Consider the following 20,451-nt stretch of genomic DNA (forward strand, 5'->3'; position numbering starts at 1 on the left):
GCCTTGGGATTTGTGCGTAGACAAACTCTCATCAAACACTTGTAATGTTCAAACTTACAAACGTTACAGTTCAACACATTTCTCACGTGTCACTCTGATTTTTGTTCTTCTGACTGTTCTGCGATCAGCTATATGAGCGCTGTAATGTGGTCAGTGGACCGTGACGAGGTGACAGCGCTGTTTGAAATGTCTGTAGCTAATGCCCCCGGCTCACTGTGCACCATTTATTTCTCTCCATCACAGGAAAAGTCACATCCCATCTCTCTTAGGACAAAGCAGAAAATGAGAAAAAACATCCAAATTGCAGCTGACGTGGGTAGCTGTGGCCGTTTGTGACATCAGTGCTACCTTGGCTGACGGTCATTGGCTTGTCTGTCACCATGCCAACCCTGAGTGAAGATAATGAGACCAAAATACTGCTCAAACTGGAATTTCATCTCATTTCACATCATTCGTTTTGCACAGTCTCTCTATACGGCTATGGGTAGTGCCAGCACAGAGAAAGAGTTGCTCTATGGAGATTCTAAACCTGAAGAACTTGCGTTAATCTATATATCGGCTCTGTTCACAGAGGCAAAAGGGGCAGTGTTGGTTACCCCTCAAATATTTTTAACAAAGCCTGTGCTTTCACTCATGCCGTGCTGAATACAACACTGCATTTTTGCACAAACACTGACATGACACTGCCACAGTGTTTAATATCACACATGTGTGGAAAAGCTCAATGCATGTTAACTTTGCACATTAATATCTTGTGAGGGAATACGTGTTGCTGCCGAACGCAAGAAATGCAGGCAACGAAGGGAAAGCTGTCACTTTGCTCCTAAGCAATCCATCTACATCTACCATACACATTGGCTCACTTGACAGAGGCTTCCACAACATTACCACTTAACCAATTACGAACCAGCAGGAACATAGATCAATAGATGACATCCGTGACAGTAATGCAATAATCTAAGCAAGATGCAGACGGTACAGAGAGTGGCATCTTCATTCAACAGCAAGGCATCTCGATTCCCACATCACCACCTCAATTTCCAACTCATGTTGCTTCTATACATGTCGATTGGTCGGAAGGCAAACTCCTGTTGCTTTGACACTCAAATCGCATTAGCGACAGCTACGCTATGTGTTTACATTTGCATAGAGACAGTGGCTCTTTCAGCTACCTCTTTTTGCCCATCAAGGGCTCAAGACAATGCCATCACATTGACCGAAAGACTGCAGTACAATGAACAAGAGCTGTCACAAGAACCTCACAGAGGCAGAACGTCACCCGTTGCATGAGTGTCAACTGACGTCAAGCTCGAAACGCAGCTCAAAACATTTGAGCTCCAAAGGTGAGAGAGAGTCTTACCGTTGGTGGAGTGAAGGCTCTCCAGACTCCAGTAATGGGACATGACCCCTCGCACTGCTCTAACCCCTCCGGCCAATCCTAGAGCAGGGCTACAGTCTGAGTCGGAGCCTGGTGACTGCTCTGAGCTGCCACCACTGCAGCCACCTCCTGCCAGCGGGACGCCCACCTCACCGGCACTGTGCTGGGTGCGCATGTGGATGCACAGCGAGAGGAAAAAGGGTGGTGTCACTTGGGCAGGTGTTGGGTCCAAAGCGCGTTTCCGAGACTCGAGTGTGCAACGTAGTCTCAGCCTTTCTCTGTCATTCCTCACTTGCTCTCCTGCTCTTTTACTTTCACTCTTGGATGCACAGTATCAAAGAGCTCACAGCTCAAAACAGACGCCCAGACACACAATCAGCCTTCTCTCTCTCTCTCTCTCTCTCGTACACGCATACAGTCACAGGCTGGCATCACTGGGGATCCTTTAAGGGGAGGAGGACTCATACGACTCACACTGCTCAATGCGAAACGCTCATTCTGGCGCTGAAACGGACCGCCTTCCCCCTCCGCTCCAGTCCCCCCTTGAGCTCCCTTCCTCCACTGTTAAAGCCAAGCTGTTAGTAAACCAAAAGACAGCGCCTGGAGAGAGCACTAGCGATGTTGAGAGCTGCAAACACCTTCTAAGGATTTAACCCATAATTAGCTGAGATGACAATAATGACAAGACAAAAAATGTTTGCAATTTATCACAACAAAAGCCCAAGCATGCTTGCGCAGTATGCTGATGTGATACCAAAGGACGTGATTTCCACAGAAATGGTCAGGATCTCTGGAAACTAAGAATAGAAAAGAATGTGGCTGGTGTGAAGCCTTCCTCATCAGACTCAAACTTGAGAATGTTGATTTGCGCGAAACTTTGCAGCTGTGACCACACTTTACATAACATGGGAGCTGGATCCGAAACAAAGATAAAACTCAGCGGATCATTCCTCACATTCTTGCATATGACAGGTCAGAACAGCCACTGGTTAAGATCAGGGTTTTTAAAACTTGGGTCGGGGGATCCCCAGGGGCCCCAAGGGGATCGGTGGAAAACTTCAGTAAAAAATAAAACTAAAATTAATTTTAAAAAAATTACATTTGGAAAATAGTAACTATTGTAAGTAGTAGTAGTATTAAAGTACATAAATTATTATATAATTAAATATACAAATGCAAAACACTGAAAATTGGAAAAATAATAATAAACACTATTATTTATTATTTGTTTATTTATTTATTTGAAAAGGTTCCCTCACAATTATTATAATTATTAGTAGAAGTAGCAGCAGTAATATTTTACTATTATTATTTATTATTATTTGTATTATTACATTTATTATTAGTAGTAGTAGTAGTAGTAGTATTATTATGAATAGTAGTAGTAATATGAAACATTTTACTATAACATTTATTATTATATGAATTATATTATTATAAATAATAATATTTAATATTTAATATAGAGAAAGAAAATATTGACACAACCATTGTAAATAACAACAACATCATGGTAACTATTTTTCTCTTATAAATATAAAGTATTTATAAGAGAAGCAAATACATAGCTGTATTTATAGAAAAAAGACACTCTTGCAAGGAGATCTTCATATTCAGAGATCATTGCAAGGAGATCTTCATATTCAGAGATCAAATATGACATCAAACCCCCAGTTTAAATCACACACACTTAAAAATCCAATTGGACTATTAGCCAGCAGAATAAAATAGCACTATATAATCCCCATATTAGAATTCATAAAAACGCACAAGCTGAGAAAATACGTTCAACCCAACAGCCACGGATGCAAACAGGTCAAACAAACAGGTTTAAATGTCCCTTCAATATCTCCAAGCATTTTCCAGCTCATACTGTGGTTCAGAAGGAGTAAACTCACCCAGAGGGGGTACCTGTCCATGTTCCTCTTGTGCTGGTGTGCTGAGATTCAATTCTGTGGAGAGAAGCATGTATCGGTGTTAGTTTCTCTCATGAAGCACTCCTGAACAAAACTACAAACTAAGACTCAAGTTCTACATTAGCATAACCTCAATAGGAATGCTGCATTGGCTTGTCATGCGGCGTACAGAAAGGTCGTAGAGTGGGCATGATGTCAGCAAGGGGCAAAATGAGGTCATTGTTTCTTTCTCCTCATAGGAATCCATATATAATAAGAATAAGGCAAGGCATTTACAGAGGTCTTGAAAAATACAGAGCATGTCACAGCAATAAAACATTAACAGTGGGAGGAATATGAATATAAATGAAACAGAACAACAGTAAAAAAAGATCAAGAACTTCAGTTCAGATCAGAGATTCTGGAAAAAGAAAATGCACACTTTATTGTATAACTGGCTCAGATTTAGTCAGGGTTTCATGATGATCTTAGAAACATAATGCTCATAACAGCAGGCAAACAAAACAGCCAACTCAAGGTCAGCCAAAGCCCATTTCATAGTAGCTTACACTTCTATTGAGACACTCTACTCAATTTCCTAAATCAAAGTCTCCTTTTAAAAGTGTGCGTATGTGAGCATATGTAAGAGTAGGGGTTATAAACCCATGCCAGGTCTACCTCTACACTCAGAGAGCGAGCGAGAGAAGGCCTGGTGCCAGTGAGTGGGTGAGAAATAATCAGCAGGATTGTTTGGCAGAAAGAGAGAGGATCAGCACTGGGGGCCTTTGAGCTCCATGCATTACTGCACAAAGATAGCCTCTGTGCTCCCGCTACGTGCACACAAGACTGAATACAGCTTCTTCTTAAGAATTCACACGCTGTAGGTGGAATTCATCTCTCAGCACAGATGTACTGTTTGTTTGTGACTGCAGCTGAGCAAGGAACTCCTCAGGTTTATGCTCAGGTATCTTAACGCAAATGGGTTAGTGTTTGAAGATGAAAGACTATAAATTTGCATCAAAGACGTCTGTGAGTCTCTGGGCTTTGACTGTCACAAACAGAACTATAAACAACTCTCAGAGGGTTATCAAAGGTTGCAAAATTAAGGTAACCATTGCCCCCTGGAGGACAATAAAGTACACCAAGACTTAAGGGAAAGATTTAGGAAGTCAATATACGTACTTTGTACTACAATAAAAGATTGTGGTGCATATATAGAAGGTTTAAATGCCAATGTTCCATACCTGAAAATGATGCACGGTGAGGCCAGCCCAAAAAATCCAGTCCAACAGGTGTGCTCTGGGAGAAAAAGTGGTCTTTGAGAGGAACAGAGGGGAACTGCTCTGGAGAAGTGAGGGAAAGTCTAGCTCGCACCTATGGATGAGATAAAAGTATATATCATGAATAATAATAATAGGTAAATAATATTTGCTATATGTACTTTTTAACTCTTCTACATACTATATACATGTATTAAGGAAAACCTCTAAATTAATACAATTGTTTTAATCCTTTTAAATTACTCAAATTCAATGATATTTCTAAAAGGCATCGTAAATGGTGAAAGTGTTCAGCCAGATGTTTGTGCATTCAGGCAAATTACAAGAAACGGAACAGAAAACTGGAAATCCTAAAGGCACTACAAGGGAATGACTCCAGGAGCACAAAACAGAAAGAAAGAAGAAGAAGAGAAGAAAGGGTGCAGTGGGAGATTCTGATGGTCAGGCTGTTCTCCATTTTGAAAAGTTCCTTACTTTCTCGTGCTTCTGAGATGTTGGTGTGCTAAGCTGACGCAAACTTCGCCGCATGTTAAGCTTCTTTTTATGGATGTTCTCCACATCAGTCAATGTTTCATATGAGCATGAACGCCGACGTATTTTAGTCGAATTGCTCTTCCTCTCCAGATCAAGCGCCACCTCCCTGATGCCCTGAAGAGACACGGTCCAGCCGTAGAGGTCTGAGATGGGTCTGGGTGCAGCTTTACCCTGTTGTCTGGACTTCATCCGAAGCACACATGCACTTCCCTGTTGTCTTCTCTCTTCTGACTGGATGGCTGGCTCAGTACTGTGCTGTACATGCTTTGAGTGCAAATTTAGGTGGTTATTGTACAGTACACGTATATGTCTTTCGATGGATTGCCACTAAGGGATGAATTTTGTCATATGTTGACTTTTAATAGCGTTAAGAATTTAAAAGTAAACATTAGCAAGATATTTACACTGCATTTTTTTTACATTATTAGTCTGTTGAATATATGCCTAATACATGTGTATTTTGTCTGCACTTGCAGATTAGTACATAAAATAACAAATGTTTGGGGTCAGTAAGACCTTTTAGGGAAAAAAAATACTTTTATTCAGCAAAGATGCTTTAAAAACATGATTTCTCTTTCATATAAATGGTGTTCTTTTTGCTAAGAATCCTGAAAAACAATGTATCATCGTTTTTACAAAAATATTAACAGCCCAAATGTTTTTAACACTGACCATAATAAGAAACATTTCATAAGCACTAAATCTGCATATTAGAATAATTACTAGGATCGTCTGAAATTGAAGACTGGAGTAATGGTTGCTACAAATTGAGCTTTGCCATCACATGAATAAATTACTACATTTTAAAATACCTTAAAGTAGAAATTGTAATGATATTTCACAATATCACTGTATGAACTGTATTTTTTATCAAATAAATGCAGTGAGTTTAAGATACTTATTTCAAAAAACATTTTACAATCTTACCAACCCTTAACTTTTAATGGAAAATATCTACCAATGCAAAATGCACTTATATTCAAGATTAAATCTATGAAAACAACCCTTAAAATTATGTGTTACTTTAGGAGAACAAAAAAATAATTAAATATTTTTTCCACTGTAGGCCACACTTTTTGAAAGGGTAGACAATGTGATCATAAATGCTCCTTGTTAGCCACTAGATGGCACTACCTTTGAGAAATATTGTGATTTAAACATATAACATCCCTTGTAATATGCTAGCTAATCCAGATCAATTCCAGAAAGCACCTTAACAATCCACTTTTGCTTTGACGTATGAACAGCCTTGGGAAAAATCAAACTTAAGTAGACTTATTATACAAACAGCAAAGCTAAATATAAAAAGTTAAAAATCACATAGCAATCCTGTTCAAAATGTTCAAAGGACACATTAATGCTCTCCTAACATCATAAACTTCAATTGACTTTGACTTACCTCTGGTTTGTTGATCAGAGATGCTGAATTCAGGCTATTTTGAGACTGGCTGTCTGAACTGCTGTCCTCTAGTAAGGATTCAGAATCAAAAGAGTGGGTTGTTGTGAGTTGCGCTGTCCTTGGTTTCAGAGACGTCGGTCTCTGAGGTGGATCGGAGATACCATCAGTGTTCACTCCTTGACTGAGCGAGCAGAGAGAGGATGCAACAGATCTCGAGGGATAACGGAAGCTTCTCCGTTGTGTCCAGCCCAGGCCAGGACTGTGAGGTTTAGGGCTCATGGGCCTCGTTGGTGTATCAGTGGTCTCAAAACAGCTTAAAGATCTGGTCCAGGTAGGTGACATCTGGTTTGCAAGTGCAAAAACAGTTGGGTGTACGGGTGATTGCGACCTATCGTCTACACTGGACTCGAAGCCATCTTCTGAGATCTGGTCAGAATCTAAGTAAGAAGCACAAGGCAGCTCACCTCCTTCTATGTATTTTCTGTCTTCAGACTGTTCCTGAGGACCAGATTTCAAACTCTGTGAATCAGAATGACACGTGTTCCTCAAACTCTTTTGGGAAGCTGGTGAGCTATTGAGTCTGGACCTGTTCTGAGGAGCACAGAAGGCACAATCAATATGGCTCTGATGTATGGACTTGTCACGGACCATCCCAGGAACCGATAGAGTTCTTTTGAAAAGTTCTGCTTCCTTGGACCGTTTCGACTTCCTCCAGGACTGCTTGGTTTTTACCTCCTCGTTTTCTGACTGTGCAATCTGCTCCTGATTGTCCCTCTCAGGATATCTGGACTCAAACAGGCTAGACAGAGACTTGTGAGCCATTGCCAGCTTCATGCGCAAGTTTAAGTTATCGGTACTCTTGCTTCTTTTTTGTTGCAATCCCTCTGGCATTGCGGACACTCTAAAATTCAGTGCATCTCCATCTTTGTGCTGCTGATACAATTTTTGGGATTGTGTATGTTTCTCTCTATTCTGCATATTTAAAGCAAAAGCTTTTTCAAAAATATCATCATTGGAGTTGTCAACAAACTCTGTAATGTCTGTAAGATGATCTGTACTTTGAGAAATAGAGTTCTTGTACAGTGAAGGGATGGAATTGTTATGTGTAGGTAACCTTTTGAACTCACCCTGTTCATCTCCATCCTCATTGGATTCCTTAATTTCTGGATCAACCTTGCTATTGGCTTTGTGTTCTCGTTTAATCTTGCGGAATGAGGGCATTCGAGAAAAAACAGAAAACACAGATCCCTTTCCTGACTGGGTTCTCTTATTTCTTGCCAAACTGTGAAGACTAGATGATGACTGAGTGCTGTCCTCTGTCTCTTCACTGTTGGTACTGGAGTCAAGGTCTTGTGACACAAAACTGGAAACACTATTACCATCACTGCTATCAAAACCATTTGATAAAGAGCTAATTGTTTCTCCAGCATATTGTTCATTCATGACAGTGGCTATGTTGGCTTTTGTACACATGGCAGAAATGTTCGCATGTGGGCGGTTTGTGATGTCATCACAAGAGCTCCATTCCTCACTAAATCCACCTTCTGATGATGGACTTCCTCCCTGTTGCTCCCCCAGTCCATTTTCGATCACAAATGAGCTCTCTGGTGAACGGTCTGACTCTAAAATGGCCTCTAAATTAGTGATGGGTAAAATACGGCAACATGTAACAAATGCGCCTTCGATCTCAGAGTTGCACAGTTGCAAAGATTGCTTACAAAGAGGATCAGAAGTTTCACATATTGAATCAGTGCTTTCAGGAGAGCTAGCCGTGAAAGTTTCAAGCTTTCTCTCCATGTTTTCCAATGAATAAGTATCATCGACCTTAACTGAGCCACTCAGTGGTAATATGCTTTTCTCTTGGACGGGCTCCGGATGTTTGTGTGCAAGCAAATGGCCAATATGTGAAAATTCACAGTTTGTAGAGTCTGCATTAACCTCTCCATGTGTGTTGCATTTGTCATCTGTGTGTGAGGGACTCAAGGTTTGCAACACTGCAGATCTGTTCTGACTGATGCCGTCTGTGCCCTTGAACTGAAATCCTCCTGCTGTCTGGTCTCCTTCCACTGCAGACGAATGCAGCTGGCACTCCTTTCCACCACAGCAATCACAGAGCTGCTTTAGCATAGGATCTCTATGGCTGCTGAATTCGTTGAATTCAGAAGGTTTAGCAACATTATCTTTTCTGTCAATTGCAGACCTCATTTCAGGTACTTTAAAGGGAGTAGCCTGAAAAGGAATGGCATTGTCTTTGCGATCACCACCTTTTGAGACTAAAGATCCAGCATTTATACTAAACCTGCTGTATTTTTGCAAAGAATTAGGCAAAGAGATCTGTTCACCTGAGGCACACTCTTCAAAATTAATGGCTTTAATATTATTATTTGTGTCTGAGCTGTATTCATTGTTTCTAATGTTCAGCTGGGAATAATCAAAAGGGGATTGTGTATTTGTGAACGGATCAGTGCATGCACTAGGCAAAATATCAACAAATGGCTCAATTGTTTCAACTGACTTGTTTTGTCTTGCTTGTTTGTCAGACAGGGTGTCGGGTCGATTAAATTGTTTGGAGGTCTCTTTATATTCTATAACGCAATGTGCTACTTGTTTACAGTTCATATGAAGGCCATCACTGAGCTCAAGGCAAACATCTGTGGGGCTAACTTGAGATTTGTCATACGAAATCTCGAACAGACTAGCCAGAGATTCGACAGGACTGTCTACAGGACACCCTTCAGATTCAGCTGTCTTAATGTCAGGACACACGACACTTGGTGACTTAGGCCTAGTGTATTCTATGCATCCCGAACTATCAGAGTAAATTACTGACTGTTCTATCGAGGGAACTATTGTGCATTCTTTCTGGTACCCTTTAATAATGTGATGTGTATTGCTATTCTTCATTGTTCCTTCTAAAACGTCACCATCATTGGTTTCAAATGTTTTACTGTTAACATACACTTGTGCTTCAGTGAATTCACCCTGTGTGTTACAGTTAATTATGCTAGTTTCATAAAAATCTGCCTCAGGCTTATGTCCCCCTGAAACAATGTCCTCTAAGCAATGACTGTCCATGTGAAAACTACTATCTGAGTAATCTTTTTTTTCAGTGTGCATTTGTAAAACTGGGAAATTATGTTGACCGTAATGATGTCTGGCCTGCAGATCTGATTGTTGGGAAGTCCGGTCATTGATCACATGCTGATTCAGGGAATCTGACACTCCAGCAGAAGTTGTATTAGGCACATTTGAGAAAATTCTCTCAGCTGCAAAAGACTCGCATTCAGAAACAACAGGTGGGGTGTCATTTAAATTCTGCTTTTTAAAATTTAGACTGTTATTCTTTTCGAAGTTCAAATCGAGTTCTTTGTCACTATCGTATAATGAAAGCCTTCCAGATGTTTTCAATGATTGACTGACTTCACAATTTATGCATACGTCCACACAGTCCTGTTTTAATTGTCCCCTTTCATAAAGAGCCGCTGTGTTTGAAATTAAACCAGAGTCTGACTCAGTCACTGTCACAGTCCACTGGGTGTTCATAGAATTTGCCTTAATGGAATCAACCTGTGATTGGCTGTGTTCCATTGAAGTTTGTGATTGGCTGTGTTCCACTGAAGTTTGAGATTGGCTGTGTTCCACTGAAGTTTGTGATTGGCTGTGTTCCACTGAAGTTTGTGATTGGCTGTGTTCCACTGAAGTTTGAGATTGGCTGTGTTCCACTGAAGTTTGTGATTGGCTGTGTTCCACTGAAGTTTGTGATTGGCTGTGTTCCACTGAAGTTTGTGATTGGCTGTGTTCTACTGAATTCTGTGATTGACTGCATTTTACAGAATCCTGTGATTTGGTGTGTTCTACTGGAGTCTGTGATTGGCTGTGTTTGATGAAATTTTGGGATAGCATGTCTTCTACTGAGCTCTGTGACTGGTTGTGTTCTACTGAGTCCTGTGATTGGTTGTGTTCTACTGAATTCTGTGATTGACTGCATTTTACAGAATCCTGTGATTTGGTGTGTTTTACTGGAGTCTGTGATTGGCTGTGTTTGATGAAATTTTGGGATGGCATGTCTTCTGAACTCTGTGACTGGCTTTGTTCTGTTGAGTCTTGTGATTGCCTATGTTCTACTGAACACAGTGATTGACTGCATTCTACAAAATCCTTTGACTGACTATGTTCTACTGAGTCTTGTGATTGGCTGTCTTCTACTAAATTCTGTGATTGCCTACATTCTACTGAATCCTGTGACTGACTGTGTTCCTGTGATTGGTTATGTTCTGTTGACGCCTGTGATTTGCCGTGCTCTATTGAGGGCTGTGATTTGCTGTGCTCTAATGAGGGTTGTGATTGGCTGTGTTTTGTTGACTCCTCAAATTCCTGTTCAATAGGATTCTCAGCTGATACAGACTCATATACAGAAAGATGCTGTGATACAGATAAACTAATCTTATTTTCATCAACATCCAGCTCACAACATTTGTTATCTTTAATATTTGCAATAGATGCATTCGAAATCAACTGTACTTCAGTGTTACTACTGTGAATATCATTTTGCTGTAATTTCTTCTCACTTGAGGTTATGAACTGTATGCGTGGCTCATTGTGTCCTGACTGAGTGTCTGTGATATTTTTGTTAATTTGATCCCATTTCGATCTTCCCTCAAAAGTGTCAGCAAACTGAGACTTGGCTCCATCACAGTCTGTTAAGGTCAATAATGAGTCATTAGCACATGGCTCTGCGAGTGCTTGTGGTTCTACAGCGTTCTCTAATGCCAGTAGGGGTGTTACGATGTAGGATTGGTCCTTCCTTGAAGAAGAATCAACTCCAGGTCCCGCTGAAAAATTGCTGAAAACCTCCTCACATTCCGGAGCACCCTTAGCTTCAGACATTCCAGTGCCATCAACTGCCATGTACATGATCCCCATATTTTCAGTCTGCTTTTGCAATTGTTCTCTATCCTCTGTTCTACTGAGAATGTCAGCCTGATTCGATGAAGAGGGATCTCTCCTTCTAACCGAAGATGAGTGTGAGTCCAGATGACCCACAGAGTTGAGCGGTGTCCTGCAGCAGTCCTCAGTTTCATGACTCAAGCCAGAGAAAGTGTCACTGTACAGTGAGTGTGTGTCAAAATATTCCTCTTTTGTGTCCTGTGCTGCTTCAGAAACTGGCTCACACCATTCCTGATGGTCCCGTTGCTCTCCATGCTCCTCCCGCGGAGACTCCCCATCATCCAGACAGGCTGCCTCACTTCCAGAATCCTCTAAAGCTGGGGCCTAAAAGGACAAAGATAGTATGTAAGTTATTTTGCTGTTCTTAACAAAGAGGACTTTATTTTTCTTAAAGTAAACAGTTTATAACTGACATCTGAGGCAATTAAAAAATGTTACTCAATTTGTTGAATCTTCTTTTTTTTGTCTGCAATCGATTTAACTCTAAAGAAGAACATATGTTTGTGAAGGTACCCACAGAGGTATGATAATCATTCAATTACTCTTGAACTCTTTCCCCTCACACCTGGAACTAATGTGTCACTTAACCATGTCCTGCTTCATACAGCTACAAATCAAGGCTCTTTAGAAAGCATTTGCTTATATGAAGCATCTGATCCATTAGCTCATTTGTTCAAGGAATCGTTTTCCCACAAACAAAATTGTACATGATGATGAACAGATGAAAATGTAGCGAACACATGAGAGCACAACAGACTGCATGAACCATTAACATCATATTAGCACAAACAACAGGGGAACAAAAATTGACAACTGACCAAAAAAGCTAATAAAAAGTAAATTACAGCAATACATCAGACTGCACATACTGTAAAAAACACAATATATCACAGTCAATAGAGAAAAATGCATTTGTAGCCAGATAGTGTGGTTACAAAATCTACCATTAGGGACTAACTGACCATGCTTAAGGAGAAAAAACTTGACCCCTTGAGCTCCACTCATAGTCAGTAGTAGGGCTGCACGATTAATCGCATGCCATTGTCATGCGTGTCTCATCAGTAAAGCCGGTTCTGTGATTAGCAGTAAATGTCCATCACCTGCTTTCAAATGGAGCAGCAATAACTACACAGAGCTGTAGTTCGCTTACAAGCTACGCAATATCGCATTCATAACCGCATGCGATTCATTCAATCATACTATGGCTCTGTGTAGTAAATGCCGCTCCATTTGAAAGCAGGTAATGGATATTTAGTACAAATCACAGAACCAGCTTTACTGACGAGACACGCATGACAATCGCATGCGATTAATCGTGCAGCCCTAGTCAGCAGGATGTGGAAAGGGATGGGAACTTGCACCAGAGCAGACATTTGTGCTGCCATCCAGCTTAGAGTAAACATACAAGCATCAAAAAGAGCCAAATACTCAAATAACAAAATATCAGTGTCAAACTGTGACAGTGCACATAGGGGTTCAGCATTAGCAAAGAATAAAACCTGTCCGCAATGGCCTCAGCCAACAACACAACGTCATCTGACCCTATTCAGGAACCAGAGCTTGTTTTGTCAAATTGATTACAGTTGAGTTCTTTAAATGGCTTAACATCTTAATACTACGTCGTAGGCTGTGCAGGAGGATGGGAGGGTTGGGTTTGTGTTCAAGCATGAATATACGGTATATACAGTAGACATATGAGGTTAAAATGAAAAGACAGAGCCAAAAAGAACACACGTGATCATGTATATGCTGCTAATGACACTTATAGCCACTTGACCCACTACATGGTGTCACGCCTGTTAAAAATGTTTACAGTCCTTCAGCTTGGTTAATATTTTTTCACCAAGAAAATTAAATATATATAGGGGTAATTTCAGATCTTTGGTATATTTTTCACATCAATTTATATATAGTAACTTCATGTCAAAAAAGTTGTCGACCCCATGTATATCCAAGAAAACTAAAGGATCTATTAAAATGAAAAGGACTTTTACAAAACTACAGTAAAGTTACTGTCTAGCTTACATACAATTCATGGACATATGATGTATGACAGGTCATGAATATTCAATGATCTGTAAAGTTCTCTTCCAGCAAAGCATTTAGAAACATGAAGAATCTGAAAATTACAGCAAAAGCCATCTAAGAATATTTCTCAAAAAATAAAGACATTAATGTACTCCATGTAGCTGAATGTAGTTGAAGCAGTCCCAGAGCAAATCCCAGAGCTCCACCAATTTTGAACCACAAAGTTCACAAATTCAACAGCAAGATTGAGCAATTTTGCAAAGATGTTCAACTCAGATAGTGAGCTAAAGAGACCAGTCATCATTTCTGCTACTTGAGTATAATGTCTAATCTTTTTTAGAGATCAAAATATAGAGTACTGAGCATCAGAAATTCTCAGTCAAGTACACCACTATTTAAAAGTCTGTGATTATTGACATTTTTACTGCTTTTATTTTGTCAAAGCCAAAATTTTCTGCAGTCATCACACCAGTCTTTAGTGTCGCATGTCATAATCTTTCAGAAATTATTGTAATATGCTGACTTTGTGCTCAAAAACATGTATTAGTAGTAGTCAACGAATATTATTGTATTATTATATAAACGGTCAAAACAGTTGTGCTAATTAATATTTTTGTGTAAACCATGATATAATTTCTCTGGATACTCTGTTGAATAGGAAGTTTGAAATAACAGCATTTATTTGAAATAGAAATCTTTTATAGAAGTCTTTATTGTCATTTAGTCGGACCAAAAAAAGCTGCACCACCATCTGCTGTATTGGCTAGATCAGGGGTGCCCAACCCTGCAAAGTTTGCCTCCAACCCTAATCAAACACACCTGCCTTTAATTTTTAAGTGAGCCTGAATACCTTAATTAGTTACTTCAGGTGTGTTTGATTAGGATTGGAGCTAAACTTTGCAGGACAGTCTATCGCAAGGAGCAGGATTGGGCACCCCTGGGCTAGATGTTTCGTACAGCCTTTTGCTGATGGCAGATGGACTATTCTGACAATGTCTTTCATACTTTTCTGGACCTTGACAGTGTATTTTACTTGGCAGGCAATGGGAAAGTAACAAGCCTCCCGGTTTTCGTCCAAAATATCTTAAATTGTGTTGCGAAGACAAACGAAGCTTTTACGGGTTTGGAATGACATGGGGCTAAGTGATTAAGGACAACATTTTAATTGTGGGGTGGAGTATCCCTATAAAAGTCACTGGAACAACACTATAAAAGAGAGAGAGAGTGCTCGCTAATGAGATACACTGAGAATACACAGTGAGCTCAACGTGCTTTTGCTTACATCATTCCTCATGGGTGCAGGAACAGTCCAGACTGAGTGTCTGCTTCCTCTAACCCTGAATACATGCAAATAAAACATCAACATACTGTTTACTCTTGCACATGCAGTGTTAAAGTCATGTGTCAATGTAACAGTGTTTGAATAATTATTAAAGGGGAAAACTGGCTTTGGATTTTGACAAAGTTTTGGAAGCAACATCCTCCCTTTGTCATTGTTTTATTTATGCATCTATTCACAGTATGTACGCATTGTACATTAGAATACAACAATAAAAACATCAGCCAAAACATTGAGATTGCTAACAATGTCTTTCTCCAGGCATTATAATCCTCCTCAGTTTAGATTTATGAGGACTGATGATTCAGGAGCAATGGTTTGATTTCAGGGGAAGGTGGTTTTAAAGTCAGGAGGTGTTTGAGGTTCAGGAGGAACAGTACAGGGTGCATCAGATCACTCTGCCACACTGAAGTGCTGCAATCACAGGATCCTGCTGCTATCCCAATATGAGCATGAGCTCATCCCATCAGAGAGGCCAACCACAGAGAGGTAAACACACACAAACACATCTGCACACATGCGATGATGTCTACTTCAAAATTCACATGTAACGTTACTTGAAAAAAAAATTATAATTTTGAAGTTTATTACCAATTTCTGAGTGAAAGTTATTTGTCCACTAAATATATTCAGAATAGGTGATAATTTTGGGTAAGTTACACATGCCCCACATGAGGGTTGCTCTTATTTCTAAGGGCGAGGAGCACCAGAAGCCGATTTAACATAATGAAGGTCATATGCCATCAAATCCATCAAATGTATTCTTTTAGACATTAGTGACACATTCGACACTGTCATTCAGTATTATTAGATTGATGGCTTTTATTGTGTTGTACTTCTTTGATTTTCATCGTATTTAAAGTGATTAAAATACAGTTTGTTCAATTTGAACCAGTTTCACTCACTGCGTACCACAGGGGTCAGTGTTGGGTCTGGTTCTTGTTGGGTCTAGGTCTACTTTATCTTACATTGTGTTTTACTGACTTTTTTGGTAAGATATCCTTGAATGCCATGAAAGGCTGCTATAAAAAAAGTTTTTGGAGTAGTAGTAGTAGTTTTTGCACTTTTGCATTTTTTTTTTTTGAATATTTGTCAAACTTAAAAGATTCAGATCCTCATGTAAAACTTTTATTTTACACAAAGATAATGCAAGTAAATACAAAATGCAGTTTGTAAATCATTATTTCATTTATTACAGAAAAAAAGCTGCCTGGTACTATGTGAAGAAGTAATTGCCCCTAAATCTAATAACTGGTTGTGCCACCATTTGAAGCAACAATTGCAATCAAGCATTTACGATAACAGGCAAAGAGTCTTTCAACGCAGTTGGATTTAAGTCCAAACGTTGACTTGGCCACTTCAAAACCTTAATATATTTATGTATTTATTTTTTTACTTTTTTTTTAAGACATTTAGAGGTGGACTCACTGGTGTGTTTGTGATAATTGTCCTGCTGCATAACCTAAGTGTGCTTGAGCTAGAGGTCACAAACTGACGGCCGGACATTCTCCCTCAGGATTATCTGATAGAGTTCAGAATTCATGGTTCCATCAATTATGGCAAGTCATCCAGGTCCTGAAGCTGCAAAGCAGCCCCAGACCATCACACTACTAACATCATGTTTGACTCTTTGTATGATGTTCTTTTTATGAAATGTTGTGTTGGTTTTACACCAGATGTAACGGGACACACACCTTCCATAAAGTTAAACTTTTGTCTCATCAGTCTACAGAATATTTGCCCAAAAGTCTTGGGGATAATCAAGATATTTTTTGACAATTGTGAGACGAGCCTTTGTGTTCTTTTTGGTCAGCATTGGCTTTTGCCTTGGAAATCTCCCATGGATGCCATTTTTGCCCATTCTCTTTCTTATTGTTCAATCATGAACACTGTCCTTAATCGAGGCAAGTGAGGCCTGCAGTTCTTTAGGAATTCTTTATGTCCTCCTGGATGAGTTTTTGTTGCACTCTTGGAGTAATTTTTGGTAGACCAGCCACTCCTGGGGAGATTCAACACTGTTCCAAGTGTTCTCCATTTGTGGATAATGGCTCTAACCATGGTTAGCTGGAGTCCCGAAGCCTTAGAAACGGCTTTAGAACCCTTTCCAGACTGATACGTCTGTACACAGTTGTTTTTTTTATTTTTTTAGATCTCAGCATGATGTGTTGCTCTTTAAGCATGCTTCACTTTGTCAGACCGGTTCTATTCTATAAGTGATTTTTTTTATTCAACAGGTCTGGGTGTGGCTAGTGAAATATAACTCAGCTTTCTAAAATAATGTGCTTAATCACAGTTCTTCCATGATATAACAGTAGGGGGGAATTACTTCTTCACGTAGGGCCAGGTAGGTTTGGACAGCTTTTTTCCCTTAATAAATGAAATTATCATTTAAAAACTGAATTTTGTAAATACTTGCATTATCTTTGTATAATATTAAAATTTGTTTAATGATCAATTTATTTTAAGTATGAAAAATATATTTTAAAAATAAATAAAACAGGAGGGGGTAAAAGCCTTTTCACGGCACTGTATGTGAGACTTTATGTATAATGATGAGGTCATCTAAGACCATACCTTCTACCAGCTCTCTAGATCTCATCAGACAGGATTTGAAGTAATAGTAAAATAGTAAGATGTCTTTGCATAAATGTTTGCTTTAGAAATACTTTTAAATGAAATGCATCTTAATAAAACCCAGTGGATATATTTAAGAGCTTTAGTTTTCCAAGTTTAGTGGAGCCTTCATGAGCACTGCTGTGCATAAGAAGTGGTTGTGGTGATTTAGAGCAGGTGCACACACAACTGAGATCCTCCCTGTGCCAACTAAATCAGCTGACTTCAGATCAGACAAACAGCTATAAACAAAGCTCTCTCCAAAAACACCACAGGCCATGCTATTTCATACAATATCCTTCTTAATGTTTTAAAAACACTCTTTTATTCAAAAACACTGTATCCAACAGCCTTGAGACTGTATTTGCATTGGTTAACATCTTAGACCTGCAATTAAACAATCAAATTAAGTGAAATTAACTTTATTTGTTTATTTGAAGATTATCTTTCAGCTATCTTTAAGGTCATGTGCTCACTTGGTTAGGGATACCCAATTTGAGCAATTATATCTTCATCAACGGTTATATCTTCTATTAGGCATTGCATATTTATCTTTAAAGTGCAGGATCTCTAGGTATGAGGTTCCTTATTTCATTGCCAAAGTATTATAAACATGGTCGGCACTCTAAATCAGAAGACTAGATCAGATATTCATTGTAGAGCATTTGAGGCTTTTCAACTACACATTTACACTCTAATCATTAGTAAGCATATAATTCAGCTTGATCTACTGAATGAAGACCTACAGAAGCAGCATGCAACACACTGGCTTCATAAATCAGATCAGTCTCATGCACATCACACTTGCATACTAAGCATACATTTTCAGAAGATGTGCACACTGTCTGACAGAGAGTGAAGGTCAGTGCTACTGTTGAGATAAATCTAATTCAGAGATTTCAGTGACAACAAAAAAACAGAGACTTAAGGAATGTTGTTTTTCTGAGATCGGCCATTTTCAACTCTGCTTGCATTTTGACAACCACAAAACATGTTTAAAATACTTATATTGTCCAATTTTTTTTTATTATCAATTAATTAATTATTTTCTTTTGTAGAATTCACTATGCATGAAGACCATGCGATTTACAACCAATGCTTTTCACCTGATTTACCTATAAGTCAGACTTTTCTCATAGGAGTCTAAAAGCAGAACGTAATCTCCCAATCTGTTTATTCCTTTCCCAATCTGATTATCATATTATCTGAAATCCCTCATGATGCACTGAAGCACAGGCAGTTAAATACACCCTCATCCCCGCAATTTCTCTAAACTATTAGGGATCCCACATAAAGGGCACTGCGTGTTGAATCAGAGGACCAAATAACAAGTGGTTTCTTGTTTGTAAAAAGGAGGTGATGAGCATCTTATGCAATGCTCCCCTGCTGAGAGACAGAATTTAAAGCCCTGCTCTGATAACTCTCAAAGAGACATAGAAGAAAAATACACAGGGAAACAGCCTTTGCCCTATAAACTCATGCCATGGCTCCCTAATCTCTCTTGTCCATTCTAATCGGCAGAAGTTTGTTTACCAAACAGAATGATATATACTTTATCAGTGGTTGCATAATCTAAACAGTCACAATCGCCAAAACACAAGGGACATAACTTGCACACAACAACACATCCATTGAACCATTGCTAAATGCTAAATACAATATGTAAAACAAAACACAGGTATAACAGATACAATTTTGTACCTTCTTACCCCTAAATGGTAAATATTAGTACCTTAAATGTATATAATAGTATTTTAAAAGTACATTTTAGTACCTAAAGTGTACACTTACTGTATGCTCCAGTGACAGTTTTGTGCCTTTTTTCTGAGAGTATATGACCTACGATCTCAAGAACCACTGAACAGATTTCACACAATACTTGTTTCAAATCATTCAATAATTGTATATATGTATGTAAAATCTGACTAAGCTATTGTTTAATGTTTAATATGACCACAGAGATGTTATGGACAAAAATCATGGACCATCTATTAAGAAAAGCACAGGCTGGGGTCCGAGACGGGAGGCTACAACGCCTCTACTTCACACTAGGTAACTCGTAGCCTCTTGGAGTAGGTTTACATTCCTGTCCTGCTATCGCACTCATTCTCTGTGTCTGAATGGTCTGGTCTTGTCTCTTCTCTGGGGAAATAGAAAATCTGTCCACATCTATTATAAACATTATGAGACTTCAGGAAGATACAGAAAATTCCTCATTGCGGGACAATTAAACAGCATTATAGGGCTTTACATAACAAAATCCTTAGCTGTGACTTTCTTTGTATGTTCACTATAAGTTCTTGCTGTCATGTTATACTATAAATCAGATTGTTTGGAAAGGCCACATAAGCTACTGAAAAATGCTACGTAAAATCTTTTGGTATGTCATCTGCTTGCATTTAAAGACACTTCTTCTGAGTTTCCTTGTCACATGCCACAAGACTCAAATTTCACTAAATGTTTTGCTTAATGAAGCACATAAGTCTTGGACTATTCCACCGTTTTTTCTTCAATTAATTTGTCTGTCTATTTCCCTGTCAGGCCAAATGTAATAGAAGCCGATGTATTGAGTAACTGAGTGTGGTATGTAATCGGCATTCTCAAACCTGTGTATCAGAGGGATTGGGGGCCTGGAGCACACTCTCTCTCTCTCTCACACAAACACACACACACACACAACATGCGTGCTAACACATGCATCCACACCCATACATTTACTCATGTTTAGCTCTGACATGCCAAAATACTGTGATTCAAAGAGAAACTGGATAATCAAACTGCCCCAAGAAAACACAGATGGGAAAAACAACTCCCATTCATGTGCAACCTGATCACTGTTATTCCTGGTGGGAGAGCAGATTGGGACGGATCCTCTGTCACATTGCTCTTCCCTTGAAAACGGTATTGTTTGGGAAAAGTGCTGTTTCACGGCTTTAGTCTCAGCTGGTGGCAAAAAGTCAAGGCAGTTTATGTTCATAGCATGAAGTTTGACAACTGATTGATTAAGCCTGTGATTGCTTATGTCGACAAAATTATGG

At 39.2% G+C, this 20,451-nt stretch overlaps 2 protein-coding genes across 7 annotated transcripts in view; both read right to left on the minus strand.

Annotated features, from left to right (window-relative positions):
- arhgef4 (Rho guanine nucleotide exchange factor (GEF) 4) overlaps positions 1–10,183 on the minus strand; it is a 33,409-nt gene extending 23,226 nt beyond the window's left edge. Inside the window, exons 1-4 of one of the 6 annotated variants that reach the window (XM_059502130.1) lie at positions 6,487–10,183; positions 5,028–5,351; positions 4,518–4,647; positions 3,277–3,330 (exon numbers count right to left, since the gene is read on the minus strand). In XM_059502130.1, the coding sequence (XP_059358113.1) occupies positions 3,277–3,330; positions 4,518–4,647; positions 5,028–5,351; positions 6,487–10,074 (4,096 nt within the window). In that variant the 5' untranslated portion in view covers positions 10,075–10,183. Of the gene's footprint in view, positions 1–1,360; positions 1,778–3,276; positions 3,331–4,517; positions 4,648–5,027; positions 5,885–6,486 lie in introns of those variants that run through there. The other 5 variants (XM_059502129.1, XM_059502131.1, XM_059502132.1 and 2 more) reach the window with 5 other exon arrangements.
- A 319-nt stretch (positions 10,184–10,502) lies between these two features.
- LOC132097017 (uncharacterized) overlaps positions 10,503–20,451 on the minus strand; it is a 43,701-nt gene continuing 33,752 nt past the window's right edge. The window contains exons 3-4 of the mRNA XM_059502678.1: positions 10,720–11,757; positions 10,503–10,607 (exon numbers count right to left, since the gene is read on the minus strand). Coding sequence (XP_059358661.1) covers positions 10,503–10,607; positions 10,720–11,757 — 1,143 coding nt within the window. The remainder of the gene's footprint in view (positions 10,608–10,719; positions 11,758–20,451) is intronic.

This window comes from Carassius carassius, chromosome 20, assembly GCF_963082965.1.
Source record: "Carassius carassius chromosome 20, fCarCar2.1, whole genome shotgun sequence".
In the NCBI taxonomy this organism is placed as follows: Eukaryota; Metazoa; Chordata; class Actinopteri; order Cypriniformes; family Cyprinidae; genus Carassius; species Carassius carassius.